The sequence below is a fragment of the Nilaparvata lugens genome, chromosome 1 (genome assembly GCF_014356525.2).
Source record: "Nilaparvata lugens isolate BPH chromosome 1, ASM1435652v1, whole genome shotgun sequence".
Taxonomy (NCBI): Eukaryota; Metazoa; Arthropoda; class Insecta; order Hemiptera; family Delphacidae; genus Nilaparvata; species Nilaparvata lugens.
In genome coordinates, this window is record NC_052504.1 from 6,400,954 (window position 1) to 6,422,604 (window position 21,651).

General features: G+C 33.9%; 1 protein-coding gene across 1 annotated transcript; it reads left to right on the plus strand.

Annotated features, from left to right (window-relative positions):
- The first annotated feature begins 2,758 nt into the window (after positions 1-2,758).
- On the plus strand, positions 2,759-20,016 carry LOC111044609 (lysozyme 2). The gene is made up of 4 exons (XM_039428972.1): positions 2,759-2,953; positions 13,846-14,031; positions 18,458-18,531; positions 19,793-20,016. Exons 1-4 carry the CDS (start codon positions 2,851-2,853, stop codon positions 19,928-19,930), a joined length of 501 nt encoding a protein of 166 aa, XP_039284906.1. The 5' UTR covers positions 2,759-2,850; the 3' UTR covers positions 19,931-20,016.
- The last annotated feature ends 1,635 nt before the right edge of the window (positions 20,017-21,651 follow it).

A 21,651-nucleotide genomic window follows, 5' to 3' on the forward strand; every position in this document is an offset into this window, starting at 1 on the left:
GGCAGCGCTGTTCTCCCATCTTTCTCCACTGCCATTTTAACGTGAATCTCACTATATATAGTCTATGATTACAGTCGTCATGTCAACAGCCAAAAATCTGGTGTGGCGCACTCACACAACTTTCCTTGCCGTTATGAAAATTGATCCCCTGACGTCAGTGTTCACGAGCATCTCAAGTCTACTATTCAAAGATCTGAGCCAGCTGGTGACAGGACAATAACGCTGGAGACACACGAAGTCTGCTATCTCTTCATAGTGAATGATTTAATAGAATCAACAGTTGCCAACAGTTTGCAATTGAATAATAACATTTTCTCGAATTTCAAGCTTATTTTCAATTTTAGGTGGAAATGTTACTCTAATAATTCTAGAGATTTTTATGCTCAACCGTTTCCACTGGAATTTGTTTTGTTTGAATTGAATTTGAATCCTGATAATTGGGAATATAAAATCTAACTTTGCATAGATGGGGCGGAGCTCCTGAAATTTTTACAGATATGGGACTTGTGGCAGTTGATAGAACTTATCAATGACTATTCTAGGTATAAATTTGATCAAAATCGTTGGAGCCGTTCTAGAGAAAATCGCGAAAAACCCTGTTTTTGACAACATTTTCGCCATTTTAGCCGCCATCTTGTATCGCTTTTGATCGAAATTGTTCGTGTTGGATCCTTATAGTGTAAGGACCTTAAGTTCCAAATTTCAAGTCATTCCGTTAATTGTGAGATAAGATATCGTGTACACAGACGCACATACACTCATACACACACACATACAGACCAATACCCAAAAACCACTTTTTTGGACTTAGGGGACCTTAAAACGTATAGAAATCGGGGTACCTTAATTTTTTTCGGAAAGCAATACTTTCCTTACCTATGGTAATAGGACAAGGAAAGTAAAAAGCAGTTGGTAATAGAAAACTCAGCTTAAATCACAATATCAAAAGGTAGCCAATGAAAGGGCATAAAATTTACTATCTTGACAACAATAGGAGTAGAGTAACAAATCATTCAGCCTATCAGGAGTCAGTCTATTCAGGATTCAGCCTATCAGCCTAGGAGTAGAGTAACAAATCATTCAGCCTATCAGGAACTAACCAATGAAAGAGCAGCAATTTCGTCGCATTAATTTGTTCAGAATTTCCAACTTAAACAGTGTTGGTACATTTCAAATTCAAAGTTTGTAGACTGAGCGTGATGCCCACATGAGCTCCAGGCTTGTGCGAGGGTAATGAGGCAGATGATAATGAGAGATGAATGGACCTACAGTTTTAGGTGAGTTCCAAACCACTGGAAGGCGATTTTACAAGTCATGAATCATATATCAGGAGATGGCTCGAACCAAAGGTCACGCTTCCAACGGGATTAGAAGGCGCATTATTCTTAAGGCTGTGCAATGGCTAAAAATAAACTTTCCTCTCGTGATATTTTTATAAGTTTTTCGATTTGTATATATCATTAAGCTATCAAAATGAAAAAGTTTTCTCAGGAAAACATTTTTTTCTGATCATTACTTTTTGAGATATGAACGCCTAAAGTTTAAGGATAGATTCTTCATGATATTGTTTATCTAGTAAAACAAAAATTTTCTGAAAATATCAATTTTTGAAAAAGTTATTCAATTCACCAAAAATAACTCAGCTAAAAGTTATTTTTAGTAAATTGAATAACTCAGCTAAAAGTTATTTTTAGTAAATTGAATAACTTTTTAAAATTGATATTTTCAGAAAATTTTTGTTTTACTAGATCAACAATATCATGAAGAATCTATCCTTAAACTTTAGGCGTTCATATCTCAAAAAGTAATGATCAGAAAAAAAATGATTTTCTTTGAAAACTTTTTCATTTTGATAGCTTGATGATATACAAATCGAAAAACTTGGAAAAATATCACGAGTAGAAAGTATATTTTTGCCTTTGCACAGCCTCAAAAAGCTGGAGTCAGGAAATTGGCTATTCGAAACGGGGCGTAATCGTAGTCATAGTCACGTTTGAATTAAATTTCGAAAAACTAGAAATAAACACAAAATAAAATAAAGAGAAAATAGTGTAAAGTTTCAGCTATTTTGAACTATTTAGGAATGTTTAATCTCGTCAAGGAGAAACGTTTCCAATGATATTATAGGAATGAGAAAATAAAGATTGCTATAAAAATTACGACTTCGTCCCGTTTCGGGAAACCAATTTTCTGACTCCAGCTCTTAGCTAAATCCAGAGCTCGGAAACCAGCCCTAAGTGGTGTATACAACTTAAAACGTTGCTATTTAATATAATATGAACGTCCACCTGTGCTCATACAAACAGAGAAGGCTAAAATACAAGAGAGGAGAATAAAAAAGGATGCTAAAGATATTAATAAATATCACATTCACCGAACTTGAAATTTTCTGGCACAAAAATTTAAACTTTAGGCGCTCATATCTCGAAAAGTAATGATCGAAAAAAAATGTTTTCCTGAGAAAACTTTTTAATTTTGATAGCTTGAGAGTATACAAATCGAAAAACTTTGAAAAATATCACCAGATAAGACAGATAATATCAAATTGATTTAGGAGGATAGATAATATCACAATAGATGCATACATTTCCTTGCCATTACATGCATTCATGATATACAGTCATTCTTTATTTTCACACGTTTCATTTATCACTGTATTCAATCCTCTTACATCAGAAAAAACGATCGAATACACAAGCAGTTGTTGCAAAAACTGGTATTGGCGATAAGTAATCAATGTTTTTTATTTAACAGAAGAACTTTGAACGTCCAACACTGCTACACAGTTCGAATCCAACTTCTGTTGAGTGGTTTTGTGTGCATTTTAAGCAGTGTTTTACTCGAACCAAGATGGAAATACATAAATTACTGTTGGTTTCCGTATTTTTGGTTTCAGTAGTAGTTCAATGTCAGTGGGCTAACGATGTATCGCGCATGGAAGCTGAAACGATAAGTGTGTGTTTCACTAAAATCTGTCAGCATTCGTTGAATGGGAAGCATGCTATTTACCATAAGGCATACTGCCTGTATTGTACACTATAGTGTCTGATTATTATTGATACATGGAAATGTAGCTCCCTCTCTTCCTATTAGCTACAGTAACTATATTACCTACAGTATGGCCATTGGAATTTTTTCCCCGTCGCCGCCATGAAGATTCCAAATATTTGAATTTTACAATGGAGCTTATAGGCGATTATAAGTAAAATCGCTTGCCTTTACTTATTGAAGCATATTTTTGTAAATATTAACTTCGATATAATTTCTCTAATGTTCTTTCTATATTCTCAATATAGTTTTTGAACTTGAAATAGTAATTCGTAGATAATAGCGAGTAAAAATGAAAGGTAGGTAACGTAACCTGAAAGCTGAATCTCCAAAAATTTTTTAAAATATGTCATGATATTGTATTAATTTTGTTCCATTGACAAAGAATAATGAAGTTCTCATATCTATTTGTGGAAATATGATGGAATTCTCATCACAATAGATTCCATAACATTCAAATATTTTCTTTTATTAGTTGACAGCTAATAAGTCTGACGAAAATATTTTAAACACAACATTGGATATATACTGTGGAAAATCCAATTGTTCTAGCCATAGTTCTACTTAATGATTTTAATAAACATGTAAGCAATTGAAAAAGAAAACACATTACCATTATTATTCATATTTAGTAATATTTCAAATCTTAAGCTCGTGGTAATGCAACTCTAAATCCATATTATATCAATAATAACTATTGACCAATTATTGAACATGTTATGGATAGGGTACTCAGTACTGAAGAGAATCAATAATAGAAGTCAAGACATATACTACTTAATCAGCACTTAATCACGGTTAAAAATTTCATAAAATGTTTTATTTAATTGAGCCGCAAAAAGTATTTTGAAATTGGATTATTTGAAGTTCGATCCAATGAATTGTATGAGGAAATACAATAAAATTGAAATTTATCTTTCTGCATATTTATCTAGATCACTGGTTCTCAATAAGTTGTCCGTGAAAGCTCTAGAAGTGGTCTACGATAAGTCCGGAGCAAGGAAAATTAATGTTTCAAGCTTTATTAGTGTTTTAAAATTTTCTTTATTGCCTATATTAAAGGATAAGATATATATTATAAACTATTCAAATAATTCGATTTTCATAGAAGAATAGAACTTCTAACCTTAACTTCCATTGACATTCAGATTCAGATCACATCAGATTGGCCGAATTTCAAGTGAGCTAAAACAGCTGATCAAAAACTTTTTCAAGTGTGATAAACCAGCTGATCAAAAATTTTTTCAAGTGTGATAAACCAGCTGATCAAAAACTTTTCATTATTTGTGTTTATCATTCAATAATTAAAGCATATTTATAATAATATCATCTTATTGTCATTTGGAAGAATAAAAAGTATAAACTCAACCTTTTACATAATTGAACATAATCTTTTAGGTTATTTAGACAAATCAGAATAAAAAATAAAAATACTTGGACAATTTCTTGATATTCAGATTTGCTAGAGCTATGACCTTCCACTTTTGCTTTCGGAAGTGCTTATAATAGACAATGAGAATAATTATTATTCTCATATATATATTGTTTATTTTTCTGTGTGGCGAAAAATTACGTTCTCACCATGGGCAAAAATGTTTTTCCGGCTCTCAATCTTTTCTAGTCCTCGGCCTACGGCCTCGGACTTGAAAACCGATTTCGAGCCAGAAAAGTCTCATTTTCGGCCCTAGGTGCGAAATATACTATTTCAATCGGTTAAAGAAGTGATAAGTTCCAAATTTCTAATGCTATAAGATAGGACTTGAAAGTTTGTTTGGAATCTTAATGGCGGATTTGTACCATGTGACCGAGCTAACCAATCAGAAGCGTGACAGTCAATGGCCATACTGTGGGTAATATAGTTACTGTACTATTAGCCATCTGGCAAGAAAATTTACAATAGCCTACTCATGTTTTTATCACATTCTAATATTTACTGATCTAAACGAAAATCCCAATTAAATGCTGTAAATCACCTCGAAGACTTCTGCTACTGCAAATATTGACAAAAGGGTAAACAGCAAGATAGATTGGGATTTTCGTTTAATAATAATTATTCATTAATTAGCATTTGAACAAAATGCAACTTCCAATTTATTTCCATCTATTTACTGATTCTCGTGAGTTGTTTCCGATATACAGAGTGATTCTTAATTATGATAAAATAATTCAATACGTGATAGTAGAGCTAAAAATAAGAAAAAAAGTTCTTATAAACATAATATATCCATAAACGCTTCATTAGCGAGCTATACAGAATGAAAGATTTCGGCTACAACCTATGATTATATCATACTAGCCGTCAGGCTCGCTTCGCTCGCCGTATCCGTCTAGCCAGGGGGCTCCGCCCCCTGGACCCCCGACTGGATCGTCCAAGAATGAGATCAGCAGGCTCGCTTCGCTCGCCTGCATTTTTCATTTGAGCATTTTTATCATATGTTAGGACAATCCAGTCGGGGGTCCAGACTAGACGTCTGGCTAAACGGATATGGCGAGCGAAGCGAGCCTGACGGCTAATAATATAATATTCCCAGGATTGAAGTAGCAGTGCCCAATAAATTTTTCCGCGATAAATGCATTTAAATCTTCAACTTGGTGCCAACCTAACAAAGTAAACTCAACTTAATGCCAACCTGACAAAATTATTAATTTAGTTGCTACTTAACAACTGTTTCGAAGAGGTACTCTATCTAGGTTATAGTTCTATAGTAACATATGATATGGAAATTTCAATTATAATTAAGAGATTGGGAGAAGAAGAATATACATGATAAAAGACGAACTTTAAACCCTTAAAAATAACCCTTAGAGTTAAAATATTGCCAAAAGATTTCTTAGTGCGCCTCTAAAGGGCCAACTGAACATACCTACCAAATTTGAACGTTTTTGGTCCGGTAGATTTTTAGTTATGCGAGTGAGTGAGTGAGTGAGTGAGTGAGTGAATGAGTGAGTGAGTCAGTCAGTGAGTGCCATTTCGCTTTTATATATATCATATATATATCATTAAGTAGCCTATATTACTATCGTATTTGAAAGTGTGATATTAACCATCTATAGATGTAATGGGTGCTTTAGTGAAGACATTTTTTGAAAACATAGTACAATAATTATTATAGTAAGGTATCGTGTATTTTTTTCTTTAGGGCTGCTTCTGAATATAAATAAAATTATGAATCTGAGTACCCTTTTTAAATTATTTCGTCACGACATGTTTAAAAAACAAAAAGGGTACCCTTTTGTCCAATCACTTGATAATGGCATTAGTAGCCGAAAAATGTCGCGAAGAAATAATTTAAAAAGGGTACTCAGATTTATATTTCTATTTATAAGGTATCGTGTTTTGTTTGATGTGATTGAATATAAAAATTGTATCTATAACCTCTATGAGCTCATAAAACAGCAAATTTTTGTGGTGTAATGTACTACATAAGAATACATTTTATTTAAATTTAATTTACACAGCTTACATAATTCTTTTCAGAATTAAATTCTCTACAATTTTTATTGCAAAAAATTATTTGCTTACTGGTCATGAAAGATAACTGGTAAAGAAAGTTATTGGGCATCAAAATTAGAAGTCTGTGTTTTTCTACTTAGATTTTTTGCATAATATTTCAACTTTTTTCTCAAAAACTACTTACTCTACAGCTTCCAGACTAGTTTTATTCAATTTTTCAGATATTTTTCAATATGAATCCAGCATAAGTTTTTCAAAAACAAGTACCCAAACAATTCAGCATCGGTGTATTTCACCAGAGGAACTGAATTCGGGCGAAATCTTTCACTCTGTATAGCTCGCTAATGAAGCGTTTATGGATATATGTTTATAAGAGCTTTTTTTCAAAAAGTTCACCCTGTACAGAGTGATTCTTAATGTTATGGTAAAATGAATCAATACATGATAGTAGAGGTAAAAATAAGAAAAAATATAGTGAGGTCCACGTTATAATGGCAGTGGAGAAATATAGGAGAACAACGTTGCCGATCTTGTCAATGCTTTCTATAGACGGTAGCTGATACGGGTTTATTGATGAAATATTAACTGTTCATTCTTCTCTTTTAAAATAATTAATTATATTTTACTAAGCAAAAAATTATATTTTTCAATAATTTCATAATTAAGATGAAATATTTTGTTAATTAATTCTGAATTCTTCATTGTTAAAAGACAATCTGGCAACAGAGAAAAGCAAGAAAGAGATAGCGCTATCTGCTTTGTTGAATGATAGACAAGGATAGCAACACCATTGATAATCAAACACTGCCATTATAACGTGGACCTAACTATATAGGTCAATGCTGAGTTTGATTATTAGTCAATATAAACTACTTGTTCAAGTTCATAATTAAAAAATAATATTCACGAAACCGCTTAAATCAAAATTCTACCGAAGCTGTTATTCTTGTACGTTCTGAGTTCTTTGTTGTATGCTCATTTGTGTGATCACATTGAACATTGCAATGTAGGCCTATTAGTGTTGTTATAAAATAGTGTAAATGTAAATAATTATATAATATACGTAGCTGGAAAACCGTATTCAAGAAGTGATCGTGAAGAAGCACATAACAGAAAAATCTGGTGTGGTACACTCACACAACTTTCCTTGCTCTGTACTGTGCTTGCTTGAACTATAAGCCTCATTTTTAGACGAGAATAATTTAGGGGAATAACATAATGACGATTGACGGCAAAATATTTGCAACTACGATCAGACTACCTTATATGTGTATATATAATTGTTTTCAGAGTACTTTTTCCTTTGTGTAAATTGTGAAATTCGATGATTTTTTCAAAAGTCGTCAAAACAGCTGTTCTACAGATGAAATATCTAGACTATGACTGTGTTCTTTTTATAAACTTCTCTACCAACCTACCTCATGCACTATAAAGAGGTTACAAAGTCCATTTCTCAAGGATGGGGTGGACCCCCCATTAGTTTCCCAGGAAAAAGACTCATGCCAGTTGATAGAGCTGGTAAATAACTATACAGGGTATGAATTTGAAAAAAAAACGGTCAAGTAATTTTTGAGAAAATCGTGAAAAACATGGGTTTTTAGTAATTATCTGCCATTTTTCTCGATAATATTACGGAGCTCCTGCAATTTTCCCAAAAATGAGACTCATGTCAGTTGATAGGGCTTATGAATAGCCATTTTCCTAAAGAATATTACAGAGCTCCTGGAATTTTCCGAGAAATGAGACTCATGTCAGTTGATAGGGCTTATAAATAGCTATCCATGGTAATTTGAAGAGAATCGTTAGAGCCGTTTTCGAGAAAAACGTGAAAAACATGGTTTTTTTAGTAATTATTCGCCATTTTTTCCGCCATCTTGAATTGAATTTTATTGACTTTCTTATTTTCGGATCCTTATGGTATAAGGACCTTAAGTTCAAAATTTCAAGTTAATCGGTTAATTAAGAATGGAGTTATCGTGTTCATAGACATACACACACATACACACACACACACACACACACACACACACACACACACACACACACACACACACACACACACACACACACACACACACACACACACACACACACACACAGACCAACACCCAAAAATCATGTTTTTGGACTCAGGGGACCTTGAAACGAATAGAAAACTTGAAATTAGGGTACCTTAATATTTTTTGGAAAGCAATACTTTCCAAATTACCTATGGTAATAGGGCAAGGAAAGTAAAAAGATGAAACAGTGAGTCCATATCCAGGCATATTGCAAGGCAAGAGTGGAGTATGCTTCTTATTTTTCAAATTGGCTATAGAAAATATAATAATAAAACTTTCTAAATGTTATTACTAAATACTGCCACCGAGTAGTAGAACCATTCTCAATGAGAACTCCTTTTATCGTTTTCCAAAATATAAAAAACTTGATTGCAAAGTTCGTTTACCGGTGTTGGTAATGTACTGTATTATCAATATAAAATACTCTGTGTCCTGTATCAGAATATATTGTAGAATTTTAGTAATTCAATAGGTCTATATTTCTACTTCGGTCGAGCCTCTGTATAACGACATCCACCACGTTACGAATTTTGACGATTAATTTCACTGGGGTGATCCGTGGTCTAGTGGATAGAGTGCCTGCGTAGCAGCATAGAGATCCCGGGTTCAAACCCTCTCAATACCAAAAGTTTTTTAACCAGATCACTCCCGTGTTATCGGATGGGCACGTTAAACTGTCGGTCCCGGCTGAAGTATGACAGTCGTAAGGCCCATTGACGGCTTAAATTATATATTCAGGCGGTGGGACCTTCCCGCAAGGGACTCCCCACCAACAAAAGCCATACGAATTTACTTTTACTTTGTACTGAGTTTACCTCTATGTAACAAATTAATCTCTACTTTTTTCTGTCTGTTTTTTCTTCTCCGATCATTGTATTGTTTGTGCCAACCTAATAAATAAATAAATACTTGGGAAAATCCTCACATTATCGTTACAAATGGGTTCAACAATATAATATTTTATCAAGTGTCAGGCTTACATCATTAATCCAACGTTTTCTTTCATATAACTAGACATTTTTTTCAAATCACAATTTCTACAGAGGGTAATCAAGCAGTCAATAAGCTCCATTACTAACTTAGTTCTATCCAAAACTGAGAAATTAAAGTTTTTCGAAGATTCAGTTTAAGTCCAACATGATATAACTTTCCAAGTTCACCGTTATAGTTTGTTGACCTTGACAAAAATGTAGTCAGTAGTAAATTGTTTCACTTTATAAAGCTGGATTCACACATATCAGTATTAGTGAACTTGACCGGCACAGTGGAAATATAATTACCATGAGTTCTAATTGGACTATTTTCACTCCCTCCGGCCGAGTAAGGCTATAGTTTCACATTCATTCGGTTCGTTTCGTTTTCGGCAAATTCCGATAAGTGTGAAACGGTAATTCGGTTGAATTCGGTACCGAATAGAAACCGCATAGAACCGAACGCCCACTTGACACTAATAAATTTCATCAGGTTTCAATTCGTTGCTGGCGAGACGCTACTTTCACACACTTTCGGTTCGTTTCGTTTTCAATTCGTTTTCGGCAAATTCCGATAAGTGTGGAACGGTAATTCGGTTTGAATTCGGTACCGAATAGGAACCGCATAGAACCGAACGCCCACTTGACACTAATAAATTCCATCAGGTTTCAATTCGTTGCTGGCGAGACGCTACTTTCACACACTTTCGGTTCGTTTCGTTTTCAATTCGTTTTCGGCAAATTCCGATAAGTGTGGAACGATGATTCGGTTTGAATTCGGTACCGAATAGCAACCGCATTGCACCGAACGCCCCCTCGACACGAATAGGTTTCATCATATTCGAATTCGTTGCAAGGGAAACGGGAAAAAACAAAGTCTTTTACACACGCTTGCCTTTTTTGTTTTTATTTTAAACTGATATCGTGATTATCTGTTTCAAAATTTTCCAAGTCAAAATCATATGGTCAATTCATTTCTGTTAGTTCACAGGAACATTTCTTTCTCAATGAATAGTTTGCTAAAAAATATGAAAGATATAAATTGAAACTCAGGGAGAATTTTTATTCTATTTTTTTATTTTTCCACGAATATTACATGATTTCATCAATGGAGAGAAGAGATGAAGTTTATATACCATGTGTGAAAACAAGAACAAATTTTCAATTCAAAAAATCATCTCTCTGAACATCAAAAATTAACAAAATTAAAAAGAAACTATTCAAATAATTCACAATTTTTAATTAATTTTAAAATTTTGTTGTTCAAGAAATAACATATCACAATTTAACACAAGCTGTTATATTTAAATATACAAGCATGAACTGTGAAAATCCAGACACAGCTGTGTTTGAGAAGAAAATACCTAATTGGAACCATACGAATTAAAACCTGACATTTATGAAAGCCTCATTCGTTTTCGGTAACGAACCGAACCGAACCGAAAACGTACCGAGCCGAATCAAACCGAAAGCGTGTGAAGCTAGCCTAAGTGTGAATGACACCATTAGAGTTCATGGGAATAATATTCTCACTTTGGGAATCCAGCTTTAGTTTTGGAATTTTCAGGTGCAAATCTCACCAAGAAGCCTTTCACGGATGAGTGTTTGAACTGCATTTGTGAGACCATCAATTGTACGGCAGCTAACAGCAAATGCAAGGGAGACATTTGTGGACGATTCTCCATTGATCGCGCCAATTGGAAGGATGCCGACACCCGACTGTACTGTTCGATGATGTAGAGTCAGACGGAGGTAGGATCACACATAAAATACTAGTAGTTCTGTGAACAGTAGACCTCACGCAGTAGGTATTCTCTTCCACAAGTACCTGATTGAAACTATAGACCTTATGGAAATACAGCAATAGACTGGCTTCTCCACACATCTGTGTAATCACTTGTCAGCTGATTTATGATCATTTGTAATCACCTATTAAATGGTTTTTTCAAATGTGAGAATATTGATACTAATGGGCACGCATAATAATATCATGACTGCAAAACAAAATATTGAAACCAAAGACCTTAAAGCTGCGATTAGACCAAAGTTATTAACATGTTAATAACTCAATCCTTATAGATTATATTAGATTGAACATAACTTATCATACACATATGAAGATGTGTGTTTGTCAACTTCCGTTCAATCTAATAGAATCTATAAGGATTAGGTTATTAAAATTTTGTTAATAACTTTGGTGTAAACCCAGCTTAAAGATGCATACCTCTTTAATTAAGGTTGAAACTATAGACCCCATACAAATACAGTAATAGACTGACTTCTCCACACATCTGTGTAATCACTTGTCAGCTGATTTATGATGAATAATACTATAGTCTGATTTTTACTCCGATATTGGCGTATGAAGGGGCTCCTTTTTCCTTTTATGTTATCCATGAAATGCAAAATTTCCAAAAACTTTGTATATGCGTCGACGCGCAATTAAAAAAGGAACATACCTGTCAAATTTCATGAAAATCTATAACCGCGTTTCGTCGTAAATGCTCAACAATTAAACATTTAAACATTCAAACATTTAAATATTAAGAGAAATGCCAAACTGTCAACTTGAATCTTAGACCTCACTTCGCTCGGTCAATTATATTGAATGAATAGACTAGGAAATTGTCAAAAACCACAGATTTTATTGTCAATGCTGACATTGACAATGGTGTAACAACCGAAACCGGTCTTTCTAACATAAATAAAATCTGTGGTTTTTGACAATTTCTTAGTCTTTTTACTTTCCTTGCCCTATTACCATAGGTAAGGAAAGTATTGCTTTCCGAAAAAAATTAAGGTACACCAATTTCTAAATTTCTATACGTTTCAAGGTCCTCTGAGTCCAAAAAGTGGACCTTAAATTTAGAACGTAGGTAAGGTCCTTACAATATAAGGATCCGACACGAACAATTTCGATCAAATGCGATTCAAGATGGCGGCTGAAATGGCGAAAATGTTGTCAAAAACAGGGTTTTCGCGATTTTCTCGAAAACGGCTCCAACGATTTGGTACCTAGCATAGTCATCGATAAGCTCTATCAACTGCCACAAGTCTCATATCTGTAAAAATTTCAGGAGCTCCGCCCCATCCATGCAAAGTTTGATTTTAGATTCTCAATTATCAGGCTTCAGATACAATTTATACAAAAAATCTTTAGTGGAAAAGATTGAGCATGAGAATCTCTACAATTAATGTACACTGCCTTTGAAGTAGGCCGAAAACTTTATCAGTTCAAACGAATACCATTCGGAGTAACCAATGGAGTAGCTGCCTTCCAACGTACAATAAACGGACTTATAGAAAGAGAGAATTTGAACGACTGCTTTGCCTATTGGATGATGTTGTCATTTGCGGTTCAGATCAAGAAGAACATGACAGAAATCTTAAGAAATTTCAACAAGTTTCAATTCGTTGCTGGCGAGACGCTACTTTCACACACTTTCGGTTCGTTTCGTTTTCGATTCGTTTTCGGCAAATTCCGATAAGTGTGGAACGATGATTCGGTTTGAATTCGGTACCGAATAGCAACCGCATAGCACCGAACGCCCCCTCGACACGAATAGGTTTCATCATATTCGAATTCGTTGCTAGGGAAACGGGAAAAAACAAATTCTTTTACACACGCTTGCCTTTTTTGTTTTTATTTTAAACTGATATCGTGATTATCTGTTTCAAAATTTTCCAAGTCAAAATCATATGGTCAATTCATTTCTGTTAGTTCACAGGAACATTTTCTTTCTCAATGAATAGTTTGCTAAAAAATATGAAAGATATAAATTGAAACTCAGGGAGAATTTTTATTCCTTAATTATTTTTTTTATTTTTCCACGAATATTACATGATTTCATCAATGGAGAGAAGAGATGAAGTTTATATACCATGTGTGAAAACAAGAACAAATTTTCAATTCAAAAAATCATCTCTCTGAACATCAAAAATTAACAAAATTAAAAAGAAACTATTCAAATAATTCACAATTTTTAATTAATTTTAAAATTTTGTTGTTCAAGAAATAACATATCACAATTTAACACAAGCTGTTATATTTAAATATACAAGCATGAACTGTGAAAATCCAGACACAGCTGTGTTTGAGAAGAAAATACCTAATTGGAACCATACGAATTAAAACCTGACATTTATGAAAGCCTCATTCGTTTTCGGTAACGAACCGAACCGAACCGAAAACGTACCGAGCCGAATCAAACCGAAAGCGTGTGAAGCTAGCCTAAGTGTGAATGACACCATTAGAGTTCATGGGAATAATATACTCACTTTGGGAATCCAGCTTTAGTTTTGGAATTTTCAGGTGCAAATCTCACCAAGAAGCCTTTCACGGATGAGTGTTTGAACTGCATTTGTGAGACCATCAATTGTACGGCAGCTAACAGCAAATGCAAGGGAGACATTTGTGGACGATTCTCCATTGATCGCGCCAATTGGAAGGATGCCGGACACCCGACTGTACTGTTCGATGATGTAGAGTCAGACGGAGGTAAGATGACACATAAAATACTAGTAGTTCTGTGAACAGTAGACCTCACGCAGTAGGTATTCTCTTCCACAAGTACCTGATTGAAACTATAGACCTTATGGAAATACAGCAATAGACTGGCTTCTCCACACATCTGTGTAATCACTTGTCAGCTGATTTATGATCATTTGTAATCACCTATTAAATTGGTTTTTTCAAATGTGAGAATATTGATACTAATGGGCACGCATAATAATATCATGACTGCAAAACAAAATATTGAAACCAAAGACCTTAAAGCTGCGATTAGACCAAAGTTATTAACATGTTAATAACTCAATCCTTATAGATTATATTAGATTGAACATAACTTATCATACACATAATGAAGATGTGTGTTTGTCAACTTCCGTTCAATCTAATAGAATCTATAAGGATTAGGTTATTAAAATTTTGTTAATAACTTTGGTGTAAACCCAGCTTAAAGATGCATACCTCTTTAATTAAGGTTGAAACTATAGACCCCATACAAATACAGTAATAGACTGACTTCTCCACACATCTGTGTAATCACTTGTCAGCTGATTTATGATGAATAATACTATAGTCTGATTTTTACTCCGATATTGGCGTATGAAGGGGGCTCCTTTTTCCTTTTATGTTATCCATGAAATGCAAAATTTCCAAAAACTTTGTATATGCGTCGACGCGCAATTAAAAAAGGAACATACCTGTCAAATTTCATGAAAATCTATTACCGCGTTTCGTCGTAAATGCGCAACATATAAACATTTAAACATTCAAACATTTAAATATTAAGAGAAATGCCAAACTGTCAACTTGAATCTTAGACCTCACTTCGCTCGGTCAATTATATTGAATGAATAGACTAGGAAATTGTCAAAAACCACAGATTTTATTGTCAATGACATTGACAATGGTGTAACAACCGAAACCGGTCTTTCTAACATAAAATAAAATCTGTGGTTTTTGACAATTTCTTAGTCTTTTTACTTTCCTTGCCCTATTACCATAGGTAGGTAAGGGAAGTATTGCTTTCCGAAAAAAATTAAGGTACCCCAATTTCTAAATTTCTATACGTTTCAAGGTCCTCTGAGTCCAAAAAGTGGACTTAAATTTAGAACGTAGGTAAGGTCCTTACAATATAAGGATCCGACACGAACAATTTCGATCAAATGCGATTCAAGATGGCGGCTGAAATGGCGAAAATGTTGTCAAAAACAGGGTTTTCGCGATTTTCTCGAAAACGGCTCCAACGATTTGGTACCTAGCATAGTCATCGATAAGCTCTATCAACTGCCACAAGTCTCATATCTGTAAAAATTTCAGGAGCTCCGCCCCATCCATGCAAAGTTTGATTTTAGATTCTCAATTATCAGGCTTCAGATACAATTTATACAAAAAATCTTTAGTGGAAAAGATTGAGCATGAGAATCTCTACAATTAATGTACACTGCCTTTGAAGTAGGCCGAAAACTTTATCAGTTCAAACGAATACCATTCGGAGTAACCAATGGAGTAGCTGCCTTCCAACGTACAATAAACGGACTTATAGAAAGAGAGAATTTGAACGACTGCTTTGCCTATTTGGATGATGTTGTCATTTGCGGTTCAGATCAAGAAGAACATGACAGAAATCTTAAGAAATTTCAACAAGTAATTGAATTGTATGGCTTGACTATAAATGAAGAAAAATGTAAATTTTCAAAAAATCATTGAAGTTCCTTGGGTATGAGATAAAACATGGAGAAATTAAACCTGACCCAGAACGCCTTGCACCACTCATGAACTTTCCACCCCCAAGAAATGCTAAAGAAATGAAACGACTCATGGGATTACTGGCTCATTACTCCCGATGGATTAAAAAACTTTTCTCAAAAGATTCACCCCCTTGTCCACATACAGAAATTCCCTCTATCTCAAGATCAGATGGAAACTTTTGGAATTGAAACATTTTCACCTAAAATCAAAAATAAGCTCGAAATTCGAGAAAATGTGATTATCCAATTGCAAACTGTTAGCAACAACTGTTGATTCTATTAAATGATTCACTATGAAGAGATAGCAGACCTCGTGTGTCTCCAGCGTTATTGTCCTGTCACCAGCTGGCTCAAATCTTTGAATAGTAGACTTGAGATGCGCGGGAACACTAGCGTCAGGTGATCAATTTTCATTACGCAAGGAAAGTTGTGTGAGTGCGCCACACCAGATTTTTATTCAATATGAATGATTACCATAATATCAACTTCTTAACTAGGTACTCTCAAAAGTGAAATATAATATTGTTAGAAAAAAATTGTATATCTAGAGGAAATACAAAAATCTGCTGTGGTACACTCACAGAACTTTCCTTGCCGTTATGAAAATTGATCAACTGACGCTAGTGTTCCCGCGCATCTCAAGTCTACTTTTCTAAGATCCAGCTGGTGACAGGACAATAGCGCTGCAGACACACAAAGTCTGCTATTTCTTCATAGTGAATGATATAATAGAATCAACAGTTGCCAACAGTTTGCAATAATCTTATTTTTCCTAATTTCGAGCTTATTTTCAATTTTAGGTGAAAATACTACTGAACATTAATTGTAGAGATTTTTATGCTCAATCTTTTCCACTCGAAATTTTTTGTTTAAATTGTATCTGAAGCCTGATAATTGGGAATCTAAAATCGAACTTTGCATAGATGGGGCGGAGCTCCTGAAATTTTTACAGATATAGGACTTGTGTCAATTGATAGAACTTATCACTGACTATTCTAGGTATGAATTTAATCAAAATCGTTGGAGCCGTTTTTGAGAAAATCGCGAAAAACACTATTTTCGACAACATTTTCTCCATTTTAGCCGCCATTTTGAATTGCGTTTGATCGAAATTGTTCGTGTCGGATCCTTATAGTGTAAGGACCTTAAGTTCCAAATTTCAAGTCATTCCGTTAATTGGGAGATGAGATATCGTGTACACAGACGCACATACACTCATATACACACACACACAACACACACACACACACACACACACACACACACACACACACACACACACCACACACACACACACATACAGACCAATACCCAAAAACCACTTTTTTGGACTCAGGGGACCTTGAAACGTATAGAAATTTAGAAATTGGGGTACCTTAATTTTTTTCGGAAAGCAATACTTTCCTTACCTATGGTAATAGGGCAAGGAAAGTAAAAAGTAGAAATAGTTTTGTGATTCAAAGTGTTTCCCTCTACAACTTCTTGGGACACTGATTTTCCAATCAGATGAGTTTGAAAGACGGAGGAAAGATTACACATTAGGAAATGGTATACGACATTTTTGTGAGGGTGCCTTATTTATGGGAAGGAGGGGAAGGGAGAAAGAAGTGCGCCCTTTCCTTTTAACTCTCATGTATGCTATGAAAAGAATCAATGATCAAGAGGGGGAAAAATCAAGTGATATTGAGAGGAAATCAAGTCACATTGAATATTGTTAATAGATTCCAATCAGAGATTTTAATGGAGCAGCTGACAGAATAATAGCGGCCTTTTGAGCAAGTTCTCCAGTCAGGGGGGGGGGGAAGATTTGAGAGCCTGTATCATTGTCTTGAGTAAAAATGATTCTTTGACAGTTCATTGATGGAGCAGATCTAGTTGGGTAGGATTGCGCTCAAACAATCGTGATGATGGAACAAAATTGTACGAAAATATTTGTGCAACTAGTGCGCAAAGTGACAGTTTGCTGCACCGGAAGAAACGTTTACGCACGAGCCGTAGGCGAGGGCAGAATGGTTTCTTGAGTGCAGCAGAGGAACTTTGCGCACGTATTTCATATTAAATTTTTCCTACAGTTACCATTGAATATGAGAAGTGGTTAATTATGAGTAAAATGATGGCTGAAATCCATCAAATGTTTGTCTGTATAATTTTGTTATTAATAACAACATTAATTTTTTTAAACTTGATAATCCAATTGAAAATTAATAATTCATTCAAATTAGAAATTAAATTAATCCAATTAATTTGAAAATTTGAATAATTTTGAGTAATCTTAATTTCTGAATAATTTTTCAACCAATTAATCTATGAATGAAAAAAATCTTATTTGAAATAATGATTAATTAATAATATTCAAAATGTATAATTTAATGAGTTCTCATTTTTATTTATTTGAAAATCAGAAAAAATATAGATAGAACAAATTTACATTTAAAATACACGCCAACAATGTCAACAGCTGATTGGGATGACTGCAAGATAATACGCAAAGTATTAAGAGTACACAAAGTAATACTTTGCACACTAGAGCGGAAAAGTGATTCTTTGCGTTCTGTAATCAGTGCAGGAAAGGTCACTTTTCAAGGTAACTGTAGGGAAAATCAATTAAAACTAAATTTTTTTCATGAAAATTGATGGAGAGAGCCTGACCTTTCAAATTGTTGCAGCTTTTGAGAGATGTGCCAACGACTTCGAATGTGCTCGACTAACTATAAAAAAGTACATGGACACTCATCCTCACGTGAGTACATGTGAAATGATTTAGAATAATATAAAGGTAACAAATAATTTACTTTTACAGTATAACTCAATTCATCCAAAATTCAATTATCTATATCGCTTTCTAAAAAAGATATATATCTAAATTAGAATCTAATTTGAATTACACGAAATTTCTGCGAATTTGAAATATATATTTAAAAAGCGCTAGAACTGTTCTAGCAAAGTCTAATTAATACAGTAAAGTGGTTAATACAGTTAACACTTTATTATTTGTAAATAATATTTATTTACTTATTATAGTAAATAATACTACTGTGTATATTCAATGAAGTTTTATCCTGAATTCCCCGTCTTTTGCGAAAACTCGGACTATCCGAATATTTGATTTTACGAATGGTACCAGGTCCTACTGTATTTAAAGTGAATTTAGTTCAGGACAAACTAAGATCTCAACTCACTTCAATATTTAAAGCTCGAAATAATATTCAAAATTTCATTTTTTCAAAGTTTCCCCTTATTTTTTATTCTATCTTTATTCTGATGAAAAAATGAATAATTGTTGGAGACTTTCCGACAATGTGAGATTCTGATTTCTGATTTATTCAAGAAAGACAACTGTTTTGATCATTATAATTAAGGACTTCATTATTTTCACTAGCGTCAAAATATAGCCTAGGATTGAGACTAGATTTGCATAAGGAGGGAAAGAGAAGTTGCAGAAGATACACATTTAAGCTGCGGAAACAAGCTTAGGATATAGCTCAAAAATCTGATTATAGTAAACTGATTAAACCGTTCAGCCAATTGAGTCATCAACTTTTCCATGGAAAAATTATTTCGATGTGACATATAAACTTTTAGTTTCATAAACTTACTAGTAAGGGCTGAGTTCTTCTATTTCTCCCTTCGATGGAACGGATAGATTGATGAAAATATTAGGTAGCCATGTTTCTCATGAATCTGTTTATGTTTTCTATTACTTAAGTAGAATCATAGGCACCTCTAATACAAGGCCCCGGCCTACGATATTGCAACGTCGCAGTGTAGGCCTACAATCTATGATTGGTGAAAAAGATCAGCTGGTATTTTTAAAAATCTTTTTCACCAATCATGTATTAGATTCTAGGCCTACGCTGCGACGTTGCAATATCGTAGGCCGCGGCCTTGTATTAGAGGTGGCTATGGTAGAATTTAAAAAAACATTTTCTGTAACACCATTTCAAATGGTTTATTTCCGAAAAAAATCAGTGATAACATTTTCTTTCATTGACATGTTTCAGGATTGCAACAATGACTCGATCATTGATTGCTATGACTATGGAGCGATTCATTTCAGTGGCACCTTCAAGTGCAAAAGTCCCATGTCACAGGCTATTGGTGCAACATTTTCTACCTGCCTCAGCAAAATGAAGAACTGAATGAATAACGAAGAATATTATATTGGGTCTATCATAGAAAAAAACATAGATCATCAGCTGTTCTTAGTGAGAATTTGTGTGTATTTAAAATATTAGGTAGCCATGTTTCTCATGAATCTGTTTATGTTTTCTATTACTTAAGTAGAATCATAGGCACCTCTAATACAAGGCCCCGGCTACGATATTGCAACGTCGCAGTGTAGGCCTACAATCTATGATTGGTGAAAAGATCAGCTGGTATTTTTAAAAATCTTTTTCACGAATGGAGAAGGACAATTCAAGCTTTATAGCTGAAGGACAATTCAGCAAGAAAATAAATAAAAATTTCGTATTCAATAAAAATAAATATTTGAGCCTCCAGAAGGGGGGAAGAAATAGAAGAATCAACATTGACATTTTGAATGAGATCAGATTAAATATGAAGGGATGGAATAAAATTATATTTTATTAAATAAATTATATTTATTATATTGCTGAAGGACAATTCAGCAAGAAAATAAATAAAAATTTCGTATTCAATAAAAATAAATATTTGAGCCTCCAGCATGAACTAGCAACTCCAAATTATTCCGGGATCATTGATGAGGAAAGTTCATAATTTGTTTGAAACCTTTCAAATCACATACTCAAATCCAAACTCAGCAAGCCATATACGCTGAAAATTTAAGTGGTTTTATTCTCTATTTTGAGAATTTAAAGTTTGTTTCATATTTTTTTAAGAAAGTTTTATTATAAATCTATCCAAATTTAAAATTGTTTGTTTTAAACTAATTTATATTTTCATAAATTGAAATGTATAATATTTGAACAATTTGAAACTAAATTAGGAAATTGAAGAAGTTTTGGGCAATAGCCTGTTTTTTCTTTTCCGATCATTGTATTGTTTGTGCTAATCTAATTAATAAGTAAATAAGAGCTGGTAAATGAATTTATTCTTTGAACTTTTTTTGTAACATTTGATTCGAATACGGTTTTTTATTCCGCATTTCGGTATTGTTTCATGACAGCTGAGAGCTGAACAGCTTCTTCTTCGAAGGACTTAGTAAAAAGTTAATGATACTTTGATAAACCCACAGTACTATAATACAACCTTAAAACTTCCCACTTAGAAATCTACGAAGGAGATTTTAATCTTCCAATATCGGGGACCGAGCTTCGCTCTAGAGTTAAAAAGCATAAACAATTTATTACGAAAGATGAAATTATAATAACATTCATAGTTCATATAGAAATGTTCTATCTAATCACAGTAAATTGAGATTAATTCACAGAGGAATGCAAAAATTCACCTCAAAAGGGCGGTTGCACAAAAGCCGGTTAAATTTTAATCCTGATTGATTTCACGTGAACCAAATCAGAGAAGACCATTTCAAAAAGATGAATCTACTGGAATTAATAAGGATTGAAAATAACCCGCCTTTTTTGCAACCGGCACTAAGTACCTGATTGAATGATTACAAAAGTTCAACAGCTAAGTCATAATTTTGACACAGTCCCACACACATGAACTCGTTCACTCACTCTTCCATCATCAACAGATGACGAATTATTATCAGCTGTTTTTTCCAAGGATGAATAATAATTATCCTTTTAATGTCCTTCAGAGAGTTTTCCCAGGGATGAGACCTAGTGCAATAGGATTTTTATATCATAAACCTACTATATTCTGAATTTCGTGAGAATCGTTAAGCTGCGTACAGATTTACGCGCCGCGAACATGA